Source organism: Mesocricetus auratus, unplaced genomic scaffold, assembly GCF_017639785.1.
Source record: "Mesocricetus auratus isolate SY011 unplaced genomic scaffold, BCM_Maur_2.0 Super-Scaffold_100027, whole genome shotgun sequence".
Taxonomy (NCBI): domain Eukaryota; kingdom Metazoa; phylum Chordata; class Mammalia; order Rodentia; family Cricetidae; genus Mesocricetus; species Mesocricetus auratus.
In genome coordinates this window covers 22,292,933-22,313,719 of record NW_024429208.1, presented here as the reverse complement: position 1 = coordinate 22,313,719, position 20,787 = coordinate 22,292,933, and the positions used below count along the sequence as shown (strand labels likewise).

General features: G+C 48.6%; 1 protein-coding gene and 1 long non-coding RNA gene across 3 annotated transcripts; both read left to right on the top strand.

Moving 5' to 3' along the window:
• Positions 1-1,094: 1,094 nt before the first annotated feature.
• On the top strand, positions 1,095-4,206 carry LOC110341017. 2 transcript variants are annotated; one of them, XR_002382896.2, is made up of 3 exons: positions 1,095-1,196; positions 2,418-2,519; positions 3,528-4,206. It is a non-coding gene; the product is annotated as an uncharacterized LOC110341017 (long non-coding RNA). The 2 variants fall into 2 exon arrangements; XR_005871308.1 differs by lacking the exon at positions 1,095-1,196 and having other exon boundaries at positions 1,981-2,519.
• A 1,167-nt stretch (positions 4,207-5,373) lies between these two features.
• On the top strand, positions 5,374-19,859 carry Tacr2 (tachykinin receptor 2). The gene is made up of 5 exons (XM_005070826.4): positions 5,374-6,956; positions 12,401-12,595; positions 14,631-14,784; positions 15,832-16,028; positions 19,236-19,859. Exons 1-5 carry the CDS (start codon positions 6,565-6,567, stop codon positions 19,450-19,452), a joined length of 1,155 nt encoding a protein of 384 aa, XP_005070883.2. The 5' UTR covers positions 5,374-6,564; the 3' UTR covers positions 19,453-19,859.
• The last annotated feature ends 928 nt before the right edge of the window (positions 19,860-20,787 follow it).

The window sequence follows — 20,787 nt, the reverse complement described above, 5'->3', positions numbered from 1 at the left end:
TTGACATCAAACGTGGAGATGCAGAGCTTGGAGTTTGACCAGCTGGTTTTTGGTCTTGCCCTGGTCCAATATTTCCTCACTATGCTCCCTTCCCTACGTTTTGGAATGGTAATGCATATCCTGTGCCACTATATATTGGCAGTATGTGACCTGTTTTTTATTTTAATTTTATAGGGGATTACAGTTAAGATATTGCATGAGTATCAGAAGAGACTTTGAACTTTAGACTTTTAAACAAGTTTTGAGACTGTTATAGATTATGGGGACTTTTGAAGTTGGATTGAATAGCATTTTTTTGCATTATGACATGGCTACAAGCCCTTGGGGACCAAGGAATGGTGTTTTGGAAGAAAATGACCCCCAGAGGGAGTGGTTTTATTAGGAGTTGTGGCCTTGTTGGAGGAAGTGTGTCAGTGTGGGGGTGGGCTTTGAGGTCATATATGCTCAAGCTACTCCCAGTGTGTCAGTCTACATCTTGCTCTCTGCATATCAACATGTAGCAGGTCCTTCTCCAGCACCATGTCTGCCTGCATACCTCTATGCTCCCCCACCAGGATGATAATGAACTAAGCCTCTGACACTGTAATCCCCCACCTTAATCAAATGCTTTCCTTTATAAGAGTTGCCATGGTCATGGTGTCTCTTCACAGCAACAGAAACCCTAACTAAGACAACATCCATCCTATTTTATGTGGGTTCTCAGTATGGAACTCAGGCCCTCATGCTTTTAAGGTTATCTCCCCAGACTATTCGTCTGTGACATGGTCTCATGTAGTTCCGGCTGCGTAGCCAAGGATGGCCTATAACTCTTAATCTCTCTGTCTTGTGTCGCCAAGCCTGGCTTAACTGTCCCATTTTGATGTCTGTTATGGAATATTAGTTGAAGATGTGTTACATTTGTTTATCCCGTGGAACATTGTTTAATGATTCAAGATGTGTAGCACTCTTTTTTGCCGAATTTGTTTAACTCTGTGAAGCTGTGATTCTTTGTCTGTCTGAAACACCTGATAGCTTGAAAGGAGCTGAACGGCCAATAACAAGGCAGGAGAAGGGATAGGTGGGGCTGGCAGGCAGAGAGAATAAATAGAAGGAGAGAGCTGGGGGGAGAAAGAAGGAGCAAGATAGAACAAGGAGAGGAGGATGTTGGGACAGCCACCTCGCTATGCAGCAAGCCATGGAGAAGGAAGGAAAGAAAGGTATGCAGAAATAGAGATAAAAGCCCAGAGGCAAAAGATAGATGGGATAATTTAAGAAAAGCTGGCTAGAAACAAGCCAAGCTAAGGCCAGACATTCATAAGTAAGAATAAGATTCCATGTGTGATTTATTTGGGAGCTGGGTGGTGCCCCCCACAAAAAAAAGCCAATAATTTGGTGCTCAAATGTGGAGCTCATATTTCCATGTAAGGCCTGAGAAAGCTGAAAGAGAAAAAAAAAGAAAGAAAAAGGATACTGTCCATTTAATAAACACTGCTGTTCAGTGGGCAGCACCAAATAGAAATGGCAAGCTAGGTAAAAACCGCTCATGGCAATGCAGGTTCTGCGTTCCAACAGCTAGGAAGGTCGGATGCAGTCTGGTCACTTACCCCTGGCAGGATGGCGAGCTTTAGGCTTGGTTTTTCACTACCTAAGTAGCAGTGGAGCCAACCAATCGAGTAGCAGTAGAGCAATGCGGAGAACCCATCGCAGCTTAGCAGTCTAAAGATTGCTCGCGCAGTCAAAGAAGGCTGAAAGATACGCAGCAAAAGCGGTCCAGATTGGGAAATAAAACTGTAAACAGGGTCCAGTGTGTTTTACAATGTGTGTTGGCTTAAGAAAGAAAAGAAAATGAGCACAAACAGTCATAGAAGGCAGGCGGATGTCTGTGAGTTCGAGGCCAGTCTGGTCTACAAGAACTAGTGCCAGGACAGCCTCCAAAGCCACAGAGAAACCCGGTCTCGAAAAACCAAAAAAAAAAAAAAAAAAAGAAAGAAAGAAACTGGTTAAAAATATAAAGCCTTCAAAGAGACAACAGTAAAAGAAAAAAAGCCATGTAAAGATGGGAAATACACAGGGAATCTGGATCTTGTAATCTTGTATAGTATTGTGTTGATTTTGAATTTTTTGATTGCTGATAAACAAACAGCTGCCAAGAAACCTAGAGTTGACAGAGGGACTGTTGAAATAAACCAGCCCATACCCTTTAGGAATGCTTTAACTTTAAAATGGAAGTCAAGAAACATATCTGTCAAATGGAAATCAAAAATGCTTTGGAGGAGAGGTTTGGCTTTTGTTCCCACAGGAAGTGAGAAGCTGTGGATTTCTTCCAGGTTAATATGGTTTGATCAGGGGAGCTCTCTTGAGTCTTGACAGGTGATATCTATCAACAAAGGTTACTGCTGGTCTTCCCAAGACTTGGTGATTATCTCAAAATTTCTCAGGGACCCTGAAGATGCCTTCACTCCCATTCAACAAGAGGCAGTCTAGAGAACACGACATTCACATTCCCAAGAGTTGGATTGTTGGAGGCTTTTCATTATCTGGTGGGTTATGGGTATTTGTTGTAATTTAGGGGAATATAGGCAGAACAGTCATTTAACTTTCCTGATTCACTGAAAAGTCTGTCAGATACTCTACTCCTGTAGGCTGAATATGGATGTCCCAATGTTGTAGAGAAACTTTGGGTGACTGTCCAGTGAGCTAGAAGTCTCTGTCATTTCTAGAGTCTCGGGAGTTGCTTACAATGTACTTCCTGCTTTTTAGGTAATAGTAATTCCTTCTGGGTCTTGGGTGGAGTTGAAGACTTGGATACAGTTTTCTTTAATTATGAAAGAAACTTAAGTTAGGTGTAAAACTTTGGATTCAGTAAGATAAGATAAATAATGTAATATTTTCTCTGAATTTGCTAAATGCAAATGGACTGAATATTTGTAAATTAATTCTTACTTGATAACTGTTCTTGTTGTATATAGTTTTACTGTGTTAAAGTTAAAACCTTGCATTTTTATTTAGACAAAAGGGGAAAATGTAGAATATTAGTTGAAGATGTGTCACATCTGGTTATGTTGTGGAACATTGTTTAATGATGCAAAGATGTGTTGCATTCTTTTCTGTTGCATTTCTTTAACTCTGCGAAGCTGTGAGTCTTAGCCTGTCTAAAAGACCTGATTGGTTTAATGAAGAGCTGAATGGCCAATAGCAAGGCAGGAGAAGGGATAGGTGGGGCTGGCAGGCAGGAGAGATCTGGGGGGAGAAAGAAGGAGCAAGATAGAGCAAGGAGAGGAGGACATCAGGGACAGTCACCCAGCCACACAGAAAGGAAAGAGAGGCATACAGAAATAGAGAAAGATGAAACCCAGAGGCAAAAAGATAGATGGGATAATTTAAGAAAAGCTAGAAACAAGCCAAACTAAGGCCAGACATTCATAAGTAAGAATAAGATTCCATGTGATTTATTTGGGAGCTGGGTGGTGCCCCCCACCAAAAAAAAAAGCCAAAAGAGTAAAATTAACCAACAATACCTGTCTTTCCTCTTGAAAATTGGCCTACAGATTCCAAGGGCCGGCCCTGAAAAAGCACAGTTGATCAGCCACACTCTGTCCGCCTGTCCCCCAGAGGGGAGCACCTCTCCATCCCGGAGCCTTCCGGCGCATTGTTGGAAAGCTGCAAGAGTTTATGATTTAGGGGGGAAATAAAAACTCAGATTTAATAGCTCCAGAGTATAATCCCCATTACATACACAGTGGAGTGGCAGGGGCGGGGTTGTGCTATTCCGGGTTTCTGGAGCTGGTGACACACTCTCAGGCATCTCTGCTCTCCGCTGGGTTTGCGGACCAAAGCTCAACATAATGCAGCTGCCTGAGCACAGATCGGACTAGCAAAGAGAAAATGGTTTCCATTCTTCCTGCTACAGACTTTGTCCTCTGGGATGGGGGCCAAACAAGCATGGGACAGGAACAAACCCAGGGTTGACTGGATGCCACTGCTGCCACCAAGTGATCAAAGACAGAGACCAAAACATGGTGGTTCATCCAAGGGAAGAAACCGGCCTTGGTGGCCTGGCAAAGAATGTGGCCAGCTCTGTATTGTGTTCAGGAGTTTCGGAACTCTCTAGCTCAGCAGTTCTCAACTTTCCTAATGCTGCGACCCTTTAATACAGTTCCTCATGTTGTGGTGACCCCCATCTCCCACCCCCATACACACACAACCATAAAATTATTTTTGTTGCTATTTCATGGCTGCAGTTCTGCTGCTGTTACGAATCGTAATGGAAATATCTGATATTTCTGATGGTTTCAGATGACTGTTCTAGGGGTCATGACCCACTGTTCTAGCTCATCCCAGGGAAGATGAGGAGCCCCAGAAGCACCTCTTCTCCAAAGTCAAAAGCTGGGTCCTCCAGTCCCCAGACAATACTTTGCACATCAGTCCAGCCAGGACAGCAAACAATAGATATTATTATAGCATTGATGGGCTCATCAGGAAATTCCCAGTAAGAACTGCTTAGAAAGAAGCCGTGCAGTCAGGTGTAGTGGTGCATGCCTACAATCCTAGCACTCTGGAGGCAGAAGCAGGTCTCTGAGTTCGAGGCCATCCTGGTCTACAGAGAAACCCTATTAAGTATGTTTTTTATTTAAATTAGAAACATGCATGCTTCAAATGTTAGTCCCAGATCCCCCCACTTCTCCCTCCACCAGCCCCACCCCCACCCCCAGCCCAATCCCCACATTCTTCCCCAGGGAGGGTGAGGCCCTCCTTGGGGGGATATCCAAGAGTCTGTCATTTCATCCAGGGCAGGATCTAGGCCCTTCCCCATGTGTCCAGGCTGAGAGAGCATCCCTCCATGTGGAATGGGCTCCCAAAGTTCATTTGTATATGGTGAACACTAGTCTACTACCCAAGGCCCCAGATATTTCTGAGGCCTCCTCACTGACACTACATTCATGGAGTCTGGATCGGTCCCCTGTTGGCCTCTCAGTCATCAGTCTGGGGTTCAAGGGCTCCCCCTTGTCCAGTCAGCTGTCTTTGTGGGTTTTGACCGCCTTGCTCATCACTCCTCTATCTCTGTCACTGGGCTCCAGGGGGTCAGTTCAGTGTTTAGCTGTGAGTATCTGTCACTGCTTCCATTGGTCACAGGATGAAGGCTCTAGGATGTCACATAAAGTAGTCATCAACCTTATCGTCAGGTAGGGGCTATTAATGTAGTCTCTCCGCTATTACTTAGTTTTCTAGTTGTACATCTCTGGAAATCTCACTAGTGTCAGCTCTCTCCTCAAAGCTATAATAACTCCAACTATTATGGTATCTCTCATCCTGGTCTCCTCTATTCTTACCCCAGCTCAACCTTCCTGCTCCCCCATGCCTTCTTCTCCCCTCCTCTTATCCCCCTCTCTTTTTCCTGGTTCCCTCTCTTCTCCCCCCATGTTCCCAATCTGCTCTGGAGATCTTGCCTCTTTCCACTTCTCTGGGGGAGAAACCCTATCTTTAAGAAAAAGTCTTGGGCTGTGTGGCTTAGCACTGTCTTTATCTTATAGTCTGTAAGTGGGTGCTGGGTATTGAACCCAGCTCTTAACCACTGAGCCATCTCTCCAGCCCCCTCAAATTTCAATTTTACATCTATGGAAACTGAGGTTTGAGATGAGAAATGACCAGGATTGCCTGGCCAGTCAGTCAGTCAGGGGCAGAGCCAGAGGCCCAGAATCCAGCCCTTATCACTTGACTGACACCGGATCAAACTCACCCTCATACCCCCACTGGGTATTCCTGAACACTGACTTTCTTTGCAAGCAGAGTAAATTACTTGCCTGGGGTTCCCAAGCCAGCCTGGAGGCATTCTCATTCCCCAACGCGAATGCCAGTATACTCCAGCAGCTCCCACCTGGCAGAATGTAAACACTGAGGCTTGCACCCTCTATGCCACGCCCACCCAGGCTGTGCCCGGCTTCCCGAGGTCTCTCCCTATTCCCAGCTTCCCAGCAGGTCCTAAATCTTTCCAGAGACAAAGCCCAACCATCCAAGCAGGGGGTGAGTTGAGGGCGGGAGCAGGCAGCACCTCTGCCAAGGCCCTCGCCTGCCTGCCCTGCAGGGAGGAGCTGGGAGCAGGGGCTGAGGGCTGGCAGCCTTGAGAGCCTGCACTAGAAAGTCGGCACACTGGGATTGTAGGACCTACAGACTCGCCACACTGTGCGCACCTCTCATCTGGAAGTGTACCCCGAATAGCACTAAGAGAGATGAATTCAAGTCCTGACTTGTCACCAAGTTCCTGAATGCCCACGGCTGGACCTGTCCTCTCTCTGACTGTGGTGTGAAGGAGCGGAACCAGCGTGCTATCTATCAGGATGCCTCCTGCTCTGAGATTGATTACTCCATCTCCACAAGATGGTTGAATGGTCTGACTGGAAGCCTGTTTTCTGCTGAGCCTAACTCATTTCTGCTGGAGCTGTAGGTGTGGCCCCCTGGCTACACGTGTCTGCTTTTAAATTGTCCTCACTCCCATATATCTTCACACACCAAAGAGGACTTCTCTTCTGTAGCAATTCCAGAAAGAACTGCAGGGCCAGACCCTGTGTTCCTGGCCCAGAATCGGCCATGGGGGGCCGTGCCATTGTCACTGACACCAACATCTTTTCTGGCCTCGAGAGCAACACCACTGGTGTCACCGCCTTCTCCATGCCTGCCTGGCAGCTGGCACTGTGGGCCACAGCCTACCTGGGTCTGGTGCTGGTCGCTGTAACAGGCAACGCCACAGTCATCTGGATCATTCTGGCCCACGAGAGAATGCGCACAGTCACCAACTATTTCATCATCAACCTGGCCTTGGCAGACCTCTGCATGGCAGCCTTCAATGCCACCTTCAACTTTGTCTACGCCAGTCACAACATCTGGTACTTTGGCCGCGCCTTCTGCTATTTCCAGAACCTCTTTCCCATCACAGCCATGTTCGTCAGCATCTACTCCATGACTGCCATCGCTGCCGACAGGCAAGAGTGGGCATCGGGGAAGGTGGTGGGTGTCGTTGCGGGAGAGCTCAGGGAATTGCCCTCCTAGCTCTGGTTTTGTTTCATAGCAGGAAGACAAGAGGTTGTGTAGCTAAGCAGGGAGAGTTGAGATTGTGCACAAAATGACTTCACCCTAGGAGGTTGCTAAACGCAGGAAAGGAAGATGTTCCCAGCGACTTTCGAAGTGCAATCCCCCTTATCTTGCTGTCTTTATACAAGGAGATTGTACAAACTGAATGCTGCATGAGGTTAGAGTTTGCATCTAGTTAAAGCAATGCTTTTTTTTTTTTTTTATGCTGCTGGTGTGTGTATGGATGGATACCCACAGTGACCTTTGAGGAGTGGGTTTAGGATGGGGCGGAAGAAGCAGCACTGAGACTTTCTGGGCCAGGCAGGCTGGGATAAAGGGAGACTCAAATGTCTGGGGAATCAGGAATCTGACTGACAGTATGATAGGATGAGGCAAAGATCCAGGAAGTCCAGGGAAGATGGAGACAGAGCCATGACACCCTGGGACATAGAGTGCTGATTGCATGGTTAGATAGATGTGATCCTCCCCATCTTTCCTTATCCCCCACCCCTCCCCAACTTCTCTAGCAACCTTCATCCATGTCCTCTTACCACTGAGCTGTAAATGGTTTCCTGTGGGGTTCTCCAGAGATTTCCTTTGAGACAATGCTTTCTACTCATTAAAAAAAGAAAAGCGTGGGGTTGCAAATGCTCTCCGTTGGCACAGTGTTTTCTTAGCCTGTCTTAAGGCCTGGTTTTGATCCCTGGCATTGCATAAATCAGGTATAAGAGGGTGGTACATGCCTGTAACTCCCACACTCAGAGGTAGCAGGAAGAAGGTCAGAGGCCCAATGTCATCCTAAGCTACATAGTTGCTATACACAAAAAATTTAAACACCGTTTATATAGGTCCAGCTTCTAACTTTACAACCAAGGGATCTGGGAATTGGGATAAATAGGGCTACTTAAGGTCAGACAGTGAGTCAGGGCAGAACCAGGGGCCTGGAGTACAGCCCTCTGGGCAATGGGTACAGAAGTCTCAAAATCGGGCTGGTGCCCACTGAACATATCTTCCTCCTTCCTGGGTATGTCTAAATGTCCCCTAAGCATTTCTTTTCAGTTATGCAGCAAATTTGGGATGTTTCCTTTGTGTTGGGTACAGTTTCAGGTGTTGGGAAACCTCCACCAATGGGGAGGAAAACAACTTTAGCACATGGTCTTAGAGCCTCCACTTCAGAGGGAGGCTGGACCTCAGAAAGCCCGGTGGGAGCCTAGAAGGTAGGCAGGCAGGAGGTTGATGACTGGTATCAGAGGAGGGGGTCTGATCAGGCTGGCAGCAGTTGGGACTCTCCATTCCTTTCTCCACTCCTTTTTAAAAAATTTATCATGTTTGGCCGGGCGTTGGTGGCGCACGCCTTTAATCCCAGCACTTGGGAGGCAGAGGCAGACTCTCTGTGAGTTCGAGGCCAGCCTGGTCTACAAGAGCTAGTTCCAGGACAGCCTCCAAAGCCACAGAGAAACCCTGTCTTGAAAAACCAAAAAAAAATTTTTTATTGTGTTTGTTTGGTGTATGTGTTTGTGTGTGTGTGTGCTTGAACACACATGCATGCTAGCATGCATACGTGTGACAATACACCTGAGAAGGTCAGAGGGCAACTTGCAGGACTCAGTTCTTTCCTTCTACCTTTTGTGGATTCTGGGGATTGAACTCGGGTCCTCAGGCTTCACAGCAAGCACCTTTACCTACTGAGCCATCTCATTGGCCCCTTTTCTCCCTCTCTACACTCAGTGCGTGTTGTGTAAGTATTGTTCTGGGGTTTAGGTGGGGGAAAGCCCACGTAGATGTTCCTGCTAAGGTAAGAATTTAAATCCTAAATACACTAATAAATAAATTGCAATTTGTATTTTGGGATGTGATCATGAGTATTGAGAACAAATATTAACTAGAGGGAGACCTCCAAGACCCAAGATGTGGTAGGGAGGGACAGACTACACTCAGTGGTTCTCAACCTTCCTAAAGCTGTGACCTTTTAACAGTTCCTCATGTTGTGGTGACCCACCAACCATAAAATTATTTTTGTTGCTACTTCATAACTATAATTTTTCTAGTTATGAATTGCAACGTAAATATTTTTGGAGATAGAGGTATGTCAGAGACCCACAGGTTGAGAACCACTGGGCTACAGGCTTAGCTGGACACGGGATGGGCCTCATTGAGAGTTTGGGATCTGCAAAGATGAGTAGGAAATCAGGACAGCCTGGAGAATTCTAGAGACAAACATTCCAAGCAGTAGACAAGGGGGTGATGTTCTCAGGGTGCAATCTTAACACCCAGGATGCTCTGGTATGGACACTTCTACTTCAGCAAACAGGGGAAACATACATCCAATGCCACTGTCTATGGTCTCAGCCTTGCCCCTAAGCTCAGGTTCATCCTAGAGAGGAAGGGCCAGGCATTGCCCATGACCAAAGCCATCTCTGATTAATTTAAAACAATGAATACATTAGGTCTACGTTCATTCCTGTGCACATGTGTCCCTTCCTCCATATGACAACCCATGTGCAAGAATGACCCATTTTCACGGAGCTGGAAATGGAAGGCCACAGAGCTAAGGTTCTCTCTGTTCTAGATCTTGTTAGGAAACGTGGAGGCAGGGTTTGAACCCAGATTAGCCTGATTCTAAACCCCCAGGACTTGATCTTCTGCTAATGGGGCATGAGCCATTACACCTTTTGTGTTAAAAGCTTATTCTAGTCCAGCGCTGGGGGTGCACATCTTTAATCCCCCAGCACTCAGGAGGCAGAGGCAACTCAGTCAGTGAGGAATTTGCAGTGTGAGCATGATCACCTGAATTCCATCCATGCTATCACACACTTGTCATGCCAAGTATGAGATCTCTGTGACTTTGAAGCCAACCTGGTCTACAGAGCAAGTGTCAGGAGAGGCTTCAAAACTACACAGAGAAACCCTGTCTCAAAACAACAACAAAACCAACAATAATAAAAAAAACACACAAGTAAACAAGTTAATCTTATTCTAATGAAGGGTCTGTGTACTTCATTGTAGGGCTCGCAGGCCTGTGACACCTACAGTGGCCAATCTAGCTCTCCTCTGTCCCCTGCTGAATGGGAAACAAGCCCTAGGTTAGAATGTATATCAGGAGGATGGGATGTCACCCTTGAGGATGGTGCTTTGGGTCATTTACCCTTGGAAAAGCAAGCAGCGAGCCTTCCTCAGTTGGGCTCAAGGCTGATGAAGCTTGAGCCCCCACTAAGTCTACCCTGAAATACAGGGAACGGAGTAATCCAGGAGTAGAGAGCTGTGGCCAACCAGGATTCAAAGTCAATGTTGCTTGTCTCCTGACGTGGAAAATGGAGATGACACTGTCAAGGCCACTGCACTTCACCAGGCACAGAGCTCAACAGCAGCTCAAGCCCACCCCCAGCCCCCCACCCCACCCCCACCCCCGCATAGTGCCCTTCAGAGAGACAGCAGCTGAACCTGTTCTAGATAACTTCGAGAAGGAGGTCTATGACATCATTGAGTACAGAGAGGAAGGAGGAGCCCCAGAAGGGGAGGGAAGGAAAACTCCACAGAGAGCCCTGCAGGCTGTTCCAGGGCATCTTCATTAAGGTTTCCATTGCTGTGATAAAGAAACATGACCAAAAGCAGCTTAGGAAGGAAAGTGTTTATTTCATTTTATGCTTCCAGGTGACAGTTCACCACTGGGAGGAAGTCAGGGTGTGGCGTCCATGCCACAAGCAAGCCTAACATATTGGGTGAAAGCCTGGAGATTTAAATAAAAGACGAGACGTCTGGCCATTGGTGCTGAGAATGTATGTTCGTGCCTTTATTGCATGAGGGAGCAGTGTAGAGAGAGAAGCCTTTTCCTTGCCAGCTGCTTTGGTTTTTCCCCACCAGTTGTCTGGGCTTTGCCGTGTTGTAGTCCCCAAATAACACACAAGATGCTGTATTAATTATGAAACTGTTGGCCTTGCTTGTTTCTTACTGGCTATCTCTGACTTAAGTATTTAACCCATAACTGCCAATCTAAGTATTTCTCTTACCGGAGAAAAGGGTCTGGGCTTCTTACTTCTATGGTGGTTACATCTTGACTCCCTGTGTTTCTCCTACCCAGAGTCCTCCTGGACTCCTAGTCCCACCTATCTTGCTTCCCTATTGGCCAACAGTGCTTTACTGACATATACACAGGACTTCCCCATCAGAGCAGCCTTAAATACAGACTTACAGCACAGTGAAGGAACCCCAGGTGTAAGCGTCCTGTGTTTCCCTTGTACTAGATGTTGATGTCAGTGGGGCAAGGTCGGGCTGTAAGCCAGGACTAGAGAACAGGATGTACCTGTGGCTATCAGCTGGCAAGCAATGCACAGAGGTCCATGGGGGCTGGGGCCCAACACAGCAGGAACCTGGAGGCAGGAACTGGAGAGGAAGCCATAGAGAAGCGCTGTTACTGGCTGGCTTCCTGTGCCCAGCTCAGCCTGCTTTCTTATACAACAGGGAACTGCCTAACCATAGGTGACACCACCCACTGTGAGCTTGGCCCTCCAGCGTCAAACACTAATCAAGAAGATGTCCCACAGGCTTGCTCACAGGGCAATCTGGTGGGGACATTTTTTCAGCTGAGATCCCTTCTTCTCAAATGACTTTAGATTGTGTCACGTTGAACAAACGTCAAAAACTAACTAGGACACAGGGAAAGCTGTGAGAGGAGACTAAACCAAAAATTGGCCATGTGCACAGTGTAAAGCAGTCTCAACCTTCCTAGTGTTGCAACCTTTTAATACAGTTCCTCGTGTTGTGGTGACTCCCAACTGTAAAATTATTTGCATTGCTACTTCATAACTGTAATTTTGGCACTGTTATGGATTGTAATGTGAATATCTGATACGCAGGATATCTGATACGTGACCTCCGTGGGGACGTGCCCCACAGGTTGAGAACTGCTATAAAGATCCATGTTTGCAGGATTCGGCTTGTGTCTGCACAAATATACATAGTTCAGCTGGTAAAGCACACATCTGGATTCTGTCTCCAGTACTGCATAAACCAAGCATGACAATACATGTCTGTAATTCCCTACACTCAAAAGGACCAGGAACTCAAGGTCATCCTCAGCTTCATAGCAAGTTCAAGGTCAGTCTGGACTCATTCGTAGCCATATTGTCTGTGTTCTATGACATACATGGTGTACCTGGGTAGATTCTAGGGTACTGGTGTTCTATGGTTGGAGACCGTCACCACCTCCCCACCACCACCACCTCTGCAGAGTGGGCAGGATTCCAGGATTCTGTATGCTTTTGCATACAGAGCAGCTGTGTGGACAGGACCTGGAAGGCATGGGCCTGGGCGACGAGGTAAGGGGGGAATGTCAGCTAATGTTGTCGTCTGCTTGTAGGTACATGGCCATCGTCCACCCCTTCCAGCCACGGCTCTCGGCCCCCATCACCAAGGCGACTATCGCGGGCATCTGGCTGGTAGCTCTGGTTCTGGCCTCCCCACAGTGCTTCTACTCCACCATCACTGTGGACCAGGGAGCCACCAAGTGTGTGGTGGCCTGGCCTAATGACAACGGAGGCAAGATGCTCCTTCTGTAAGCCCCACACCGGGGATGAGGGTGGGGGTACACGTGCTTGTATGTTGCCTCATGTCTGTGTGTAGCATGTGCCTAGAGATGTGAACACTACTCTGCAAGAATGTGTGTGATCATGTGAGTGCAGGCTTAACTGGCAGCAAGGGGCTGAGGGTGTGGCTCACTGGTAGACTGCTTATCCAGCATCCGGGAACACCTTAGTTCAACCCCCAGGACCACACAAGCTGGGGGTGGTGGTGAACACCTGTTGTCCCAGCACTGGGAAGGATCATAAGTTCAAGGCTACCCTCAGCTACACAGCATGCTCAAGGCCAGCCTGGGCTACATGAGGCCCTATTTTAAAACAAAATAACAAAAACTAACGGTAAGGCAGCACCACAACCAACCCGTTGTAGGTGGAAAATGCTCCCTGTCAAGTGTGGGTAATACCTTCATAACTGACTGGTGGCTAACCGAGAGTGACACTGCCACTGTCCAGCTTCTTGATAGAAAAGCAAACAGAGAGGTAAGGATTTAAGGCGTATCTTCTGTTGAATGCATGTTTTATTTCTGTCACCAGACAAGGTCATCAAATCACGACCTAAGTTGGGGACCATCTATACTGAAAACAATGCTAAGTACCAGGCCTGTTATAGGCACTCTGTACATACTGATATTTTTAATTTTCTTAATGTTATGAAGTAAATACTGCTAACATTTATTTACTTTTTAGATAGTGCTGACCTTGATGCCACCACACCGGCTTCATGTGGTTCAGGGGATAGAACCAAGGGCTCCTGTGTGCTAGCCCAACATCCTATCAACTAAACTACATTCCCCTGAAACCTCTTGTTTTTCTATTTTTGTTTTTGTTTTTTTTCAGACAGTCTCACATAGCCTAGGCTGGCCTAGAACTTTTATCCTCCGGCCTCTGTCTCACAAGTCACTATGACAACCATACATAGTGTAGTTTTCCATCTTGGTGGTAGAGAAACTACATCACGTGATGTGCCCCCAGACAACAGTCTGTGAGTGGTAAGGCAGGGGAAACAAACCTGCCTCAGAGTCTAACTGCTCAGCCTGTCTGCCACCTCACTAAGGATGAGCATGGACCATGTGTGCCTGTAGAGAGAGTGTAAGGCTCTGTGTATCACACATGCACTGTCGCTGGTGTCTGTGTTAGATATGAGCCTGTAGTCTGTCTGTGGGTCAATGCCAGGTAGCCATGGCAGCCCACCTGTCATCTCGGTACTCAGGAGGTGGAAGCTGGTGAGCTAGGGCAAGGCCAGCTGGACTAGCCCAGCCAGAGGGCTCACGATTCAAGGAGAGACCCTGCATCAATATATTAGAGAGGAATCAAGGAAGACATTCCACGTCAGCCTCTGGCTTGCAAGCATATACCCACACACACACATGCACACACACACTCACGCACACACATCCTCGTGCATACATATGCATAACCCCACACATGTACCTACTCACACATAGATATGCACACACATGTATATACACACACACACACACACACATTGTTTAAAAAAGACAGAAGTCACATGGTGGAGGGGGACTCTCAGGCCCATTCCTGGTTGTTCCAAGGACCCCCTTCCCCCCACTTGCCTGGAAGGCAGTGGGAACCGTCTTATTCAGGAGATAGTAGCACCCTAGAAATGGTGCCAGTGGCAAGCCTCTGGCTTAGTGCCACCCTCAGAGGAAACAGTGAGCTTCATTACAACCCAGGAATCCTCCCTGGGGACTCAGAAGGTGCAGTGGTGTGTGGGTCCTGCTCAAAGGTCTTTGCTGGCACAGCCATGTTAGCTTTCCCCTGCCTTTTCCCCATTTTAGCCTTTTCTGTAACACGGTAGAACTGGGGCTGATGCCAGTGACGTTTTGTGAGGACAGCCCATCTTTGGCACATATGCTAGCCGATGCTACCTTAGTTTTTCTCTAAATGGAGCTCCGGGTGGGGTCCCTGGGATTCACCGACCTTAAGCGTGGGTGAGCCTGAGTGGATCTGGCCGCCCGCTGCCCACCCAGGTCTGTGCTCTCCCTCCAGGTATCATCTGGTGGTTTTTGTCCTCGTCTACTTCCTACCCCTTGTGGTGATGTTCGTGGCTTACAGTGTCATCGGCCTCACTCTGTGGAAACGCGCGGTCCCCAGACACCAGGCTCACGGTGCCAACCTGCGCCATCTGCATGCCAAGAAGAAGGTGAGAGCAGAAGCAGAGAGATTGGGCCCTGCTATGGAAGCCACCTGGGACCCGAAGTCTGCCAGCTAGGGGACACTGGGGAGCACAGGTCATTCAGCATCTCAGAGAGTGCATCTAGGAACCACAGACCTCTGTGATCTGGAGACCATTGCTAGACAGACTTCTTGATGTTCTAGAAGTTCTCACCATAGCAAGCAAGGAGGTACTTAAGAAACCACCCAGCCGGGTGTTGGTGGTGCACACCTTTAATTCCAGCACTCAGGAGGCAGAGGCAGGTAGATCTTTGTGAGTTCGAGGCCAGCCTGGTCTTCAAAGTTAGTGCCAGGACAGGTCCCAAAGCAATACAGAGAAACCCAGTCTTGAAAAGATACTCCCCCCCCCAAAAAACCCACAAAAACAAAAACCACACACAAGAGAGAGAGAGAGAGAGAGAGAGAGAGAGAGAGAGAGAGAGAGGCCACCCAGTTGTCTCTTCTATTGGGAAGTTGGTCTCCAGTTGCTATCTGCCATCTCCAACTTGCTTTCTGGTCCTTGGGGATGCTGGACAATGCAGGAGTGTGCCTGCAGATGCCAGACATGTGAGGTACCAGGAAAGGCTCAGAAACATCTTCTAGATAGAGGATGGGGTATCAGGTTGGAACATCACTGCTTACATAGACGGAAGGGCTAAAGTAGATAAAAATCCCAGGGAAGGATGGCTTGGGTCCCAGAGCTTTGACCTCCTAAGAGAGGGGACAGGATGGAGAAGTGCCCCCACAGGAAAGAATCCTGGGAGAGTGGACCACAGAACTGGGTTGCTAGACATGGGGATTTCAATAGAAGGAGAGCAGTGTGAGCCGACAAACTAGCCTGTGGCAATGCCATGAGGTGGTAGGCTCTGGAGCATGCAGAAAATACACGTTCCAGGGGACGGAGGCCAGAGAGGTGGAGGAGATCTGACTACAGAATGTTCTCAAGGCTGCAGTGATGGGTAACCCCGCATTGGTTCCAGGAGGGTTGACTTGGGACTCAGGGGCCAAGGACTGACCTGAGCCTCTCCCTGACCAGTTTGTGAAGGCCATGGTACTGGTGGTGTTGACATTTGCCATTTGCTGGCTGCCCTACCACCTCTACTTCATCCTGGGTAGCTTCCAGAAGGACATCTACTACCGCAAGTTCATCCAGCAGGTCTACCTGGCGCTCTTCTGGCTAGCCATGAGCTCCACCATGTACAATCCCATCATTTACTGCTGCCTCAACCACAGGTGAGTCCCACTCTGGTTCTGCCCTTTACCCTCAAGGACTCTCCTGCATGGCTAGGGACCTCCTCTCTAGCTCCTGCCAGAGCTGCCCCTAACCCCACATAGGTATGCTGCCCTTCAGGTCAGTCCACAACACAACCCTTCCTGTGACCTGGATCTAACCTGTGTCTCATCTCCTGCCCAGAGCCTTGTCCAATGCTGGGCCACAGGGCCTATGTTCTTCTCTGTCCCCCTGTCTCTTCTGGGGTCTGCATCGGGGATAAGGCAGAAGTGCAGGACCAGAGAGATGGAAGGAAGGAGAGAGCAGGGAGAGGCAGGAGGACAGAATGGGAGGCAGAAGCCAGGACAGAGCTAGCTTTTCTTTTTTATGCTGTGTGCATGTACACGTGTGCAATGAGTATGTGCTATGGCACATGGGGGGTGTCAGAGGGCAATTCACAGTAGTTACCTCTCCCTTTCACCACGTGGATCTTTGTGATAGAACCTGGCTTGCGAGGCTTGGCAGCACGTACCTTTCCCCCACTGAGGCATCTCACCGGCTCAAAGAGCTGGCATTTCCAAGAGCTTCCTCCTAAGATATGTGCCTGATCTAGGTGGACAGGTTGTCTAATGAGTCTGCGGGCTGGGCTGGGGAGTCACCGTGTATTCCTTGCCACACCCCAGGGTGTGATCAGGGAAGGAAGGGCCAGGATCTCTCCCAGCTCTGGTGCCCCTGGGGTCATGGTCTGGATCTCTTGGTTAGGGAAGAGGTAGTAAGCCAGGCAGAATCCAAGTCCTGGGAACCCTGTGCACAGAGTGAGCCTTCCATCCTGGGAGGGGGCAGGTGAGAGGTCATGACAGGTAGACGCTGAGTCAGCCTGGTCTGATGGATGGGTGTGAGCGGCACTGACCCGGGGCCTCTTTGTTCTTAACTTTGACCAGCTGTCTACTCGGGTGTCCGGGCTCCCACTGAGGTCTTTGTGCTCAGATGACCCACCCACCTGGGACAGACTCTGTGAGTGCTCACTGGGTGCCTAGAATCTTTAGTTCCCCATGTAGATAGATAAGAGAGGAAAGGAAGTCTCCCATTATCCAGATAGGGAAACTGAACCTAAGAAGGGCAGACCCTCCTAACCCCTGCGCAGGCAATGAATACAGGATCTGGAATTGTGTGTATCTCCAAAGCTGCCCCGTCTCATCCCCCTCACACTTGTGTATGAGATGAGTGTGAGAACCTAGAGAATACCCTGTCATACCAGGGAGAGACCTCCAGCACCCCATGCCTGTGTGAGTGTCACTCTCCTGTCGTCCAGCTGTGACACTGCACAACGTTGGACTCTGCAAGCTCCTGAGGTGTCTTTTGTGCCATTCTGTGACAACATTGTCACAGGGGACAGGGGTCTGGTGCTGTGGCATGGACTCTCCACCTAGAAAATACTCACCAATGGGCTACATGCACCCCTAGTACTTTTCCAGTCCCAGGGGTTGAGGAGTGAGCAGAAGCAAAGACTTTTTTCAAGAGCTGACAGACATACAGAGGAGACAGACATACTGCAGTAGGCAAACATAATTGTGGAAGTGGGTGGGGTTTAGACGCTGGGCAGAGGGGGTGTAGTTTACATTGGAGCAAAAGCTGGAGTGACTGATTGCCTGGCAGCCTGAGCAATAATTTGCTGCAGAGGGAACAGCCAAACCGACAGCCCTGAGGTCAAGGTTGGCCCTTGTGGTACTCCAGCAGGGGGAGTTCTACAAGGCTTTGAGCCAATGAGACCTGGGAGACACAAGCTCTGATTTACCTTTCAAAAGAACCAGCCCTGGGGGTGGGACAGATGGCTCAGTGGCTAAGAGCACTGGCTGCTGTTGTTTTTTATCTAAATTTATATCTTATGATTTTACCAAGAAAGACTCGGGAGTCAGAGGCTGGGGTGAAAACTTGCTAGCTCAGAGAGGTTGAGGAGCAACTAGCTGGCCTTTCTCCTTAGCCAGAGCCTCAGAAAAAGTGCTCCATTTCCTCTGTTCCAAACCAAAAGGGACCACCAAACTCAAAAGTCCCTCCCTTCCACTTCCTGTCAACTAGCTGCTGGCTCTGCCCCTTGACCTGAGGTAGATTTTATTAATGCAGTCTTGGGGTTCACAGTCTGATCAAACATCCCACAACAGGCTGCTCTTCCAGAGGACCCAGCATGAAATCCCAGCCCCCACATGGTGGCTCACAACCATCTGGAACTCCAGTCCCAAGGGATCCAGCACCTTTTTCTGACTATTTTGGGCACTGCATGCAAGTGTTACACAGGCATGCATGCAGTTAAAAACCAAAGCGGAACAAAATCAAACCAGCTGTTCTAGTTGGTGAGGTGCTTGCCTGGCTGGCATGAGGCTCCGGGTTTGAGCTCCAGTACTCCAGAAACTGGGCATGGTGTTGTGCATCTGCAATCCCAGCCCTCTGGAGACAGGCAGGAGGATCAAAAGTTCAAAGTCATTCTCAGCTACACCGGAGCAAATATCACCATAGGGAAGGGTGTTTTTGACTTTGGGGTTTTTTCCAGCTTTTTTTTTTCCCTCCAACATCCAAGGCCTTATTTTGAGACAGGCCAGGCTGCCGAGGCTAGCCTTGGACTTTTCTTGGGCTCCACTCCTCCTTCCTTATTCTCTGGAGTAGCTGGGATTGCAGGCCTGCACCCAGGCTTGAGTGAGAGCTGTTTATTTTTCTGAGCAAATGTACCCATACTTGGTAGTGCCAATGTGCCAGTTTTCCTTTGAAGCAGCTCCTGGGGGGAGGGAAGGGGCATGTGACCTCCCTATTCCACACACATGGCCAGAGCTCAAGTCTTTTTCTTTTTTTCCTCTTTCTTTCTAAGATACCTCTTTGAATTCTCTACTAGAAGCCAGTTACATCATATGGTTTCTCTTTCTTCTCCCTCCCTCCTTTTTCCCTCCCTCTCTCCCTTCCTCCCTCTCTCCCTCCCTCCCTCCCTCTCTTCCTCCCTCCCTCCCAAAGCAGGGTACCACTTGCTGCCCTGGAGCTTGCTGCCATTCTTCCTGCCCCTGCCTCGGAAGTGCATGTCCCCAGTGTTTCTGGCTGTTCCAAAGACTAAATCCACTCAAGTGTGCATCCTTCCACAGCCCTGAGTTATTGAGGCACCTCTTCTAGGGAGGCATAGAGCAGCCACATGGCAGATGGGTCCTGCACCCCTACCTCCCTTGCTTAAAGTGACTCTCCACACCCCACAGGTTTCGCTCTGGATTCAGGCTTGCTTTCCGGTGCTGCCCCTGGGTGACGCCCACTGAGGAAGACAGACTGGAGCTGACTCGCACTCCATCCCTCTCCAGGAGAGTCAACAGGTGTCACACAAAAGAGACTTTGTTCATGACTGCGGACATGACCCACTCTGAGGCTACCAATGGCCAGGTTGGGAGTCCCCAAGATGTGGAGCCTGCCGCACCCTGAAGTCTTGAGACTGTCTGCAGGGCCAGGCTTAGTCCCTTTGAGAAACAGCTGATAGAAAAGGCCTGATGTAATAGCTTGTCCCACACTCCATTCTTCAACCACCAATAGAAAAATAAGATGGTGCCTGGAGCTCCACAGGCAATGCTAATACAAAGAGCTCACATACCCACCATAAGCATTCCTGGGATGGAGGAAAGAGCCAGGAAGACAGGGAGCCAACACTTGGCCAATCTAGGAGCTGCAAAGTGAAATGTCTCCCTGCAGTATAAAGATGGATGGGAAAACTGGATCTCATTAAAGATAACTGCAGGTGTCATGAGAAGAGGCAGTTGAAGGGATGATGAGATGGTAAAGGCACTTGCTGCCTAGCCTGGTGACCTGAGTTCAATTCCTTAGCCTACATGGAAGGAAAAAAAAAAAACAACTCCTGCAAGTTGTCCTCTGACTTCCCCAAGTGTGTATGTGTACATGTGAACATTTATGCACATATGTACACACAATTTTTTTTGTTTTTTGTTTTTTTTTTGAGACAGGATTCTCTGTAGCTTTGGAGCCTGTCCTAGAACTCTCTCTGTAGGCCAGGCTGGCCTCGAACTTACAGAGATCCACCTGCCTCTGCTTCCTGAGTGCTGGGATTAAAGGCGTGTGCCACCACCACCCAGCACACACACACACACACACACACACACACACACACACAATTTAAAAAGGCATCCTTTCTTGGCAGTGGTAACGTGTGCCTTTAATCCCAGCACTCAGGATACAAAGGCAGTCGGATCTCTGTGAGTTCAAAGGCCAGCCTGGTCTACAGGGTGAGTTCTAGGCCAGCCAGGACTACACAGAGAAACTCTGTCTTGAAGAAAAGGGAAGAAAAGAAAAAGGAAAAAGAAAAGAGCATGCAATTCTAGGGTCACAGGAAAAGGTGGGGACTGTGGCAGCTTAAAAAGAACAAGCCCCCAAAGGGAACTTAGCTGCTTCACTCTGGACACTGTTGCCAGATTTTTCAAATAAAGCCTGAAACCCAAATTCCTATCTGGAAGCTCCAGGCTTCTAAAATATTCAGGAAAATGCTTATAAATGCTAGATAGGCCAAGCAAAGCAGGACACAACTGAAGGGGCTCTAGCAGGCCCCAGCAGGGCAAACATGGCTCCGGCAGGCCTTGCCCTTTCCCTGTTACCCCTTCCCTGCCAAAGACCACTAGGCTCCATTCCCAAAGCTAGCCTCCAGGGTCTATTCCCTTGTTTGGCCACGTCCTCCTCCTGAGGCTGACTACCAAGGTCCAACTATCAAAGCATTGAAGCCCAGTAATCAAAAGCCCCCTTTGGCTGCCCTAA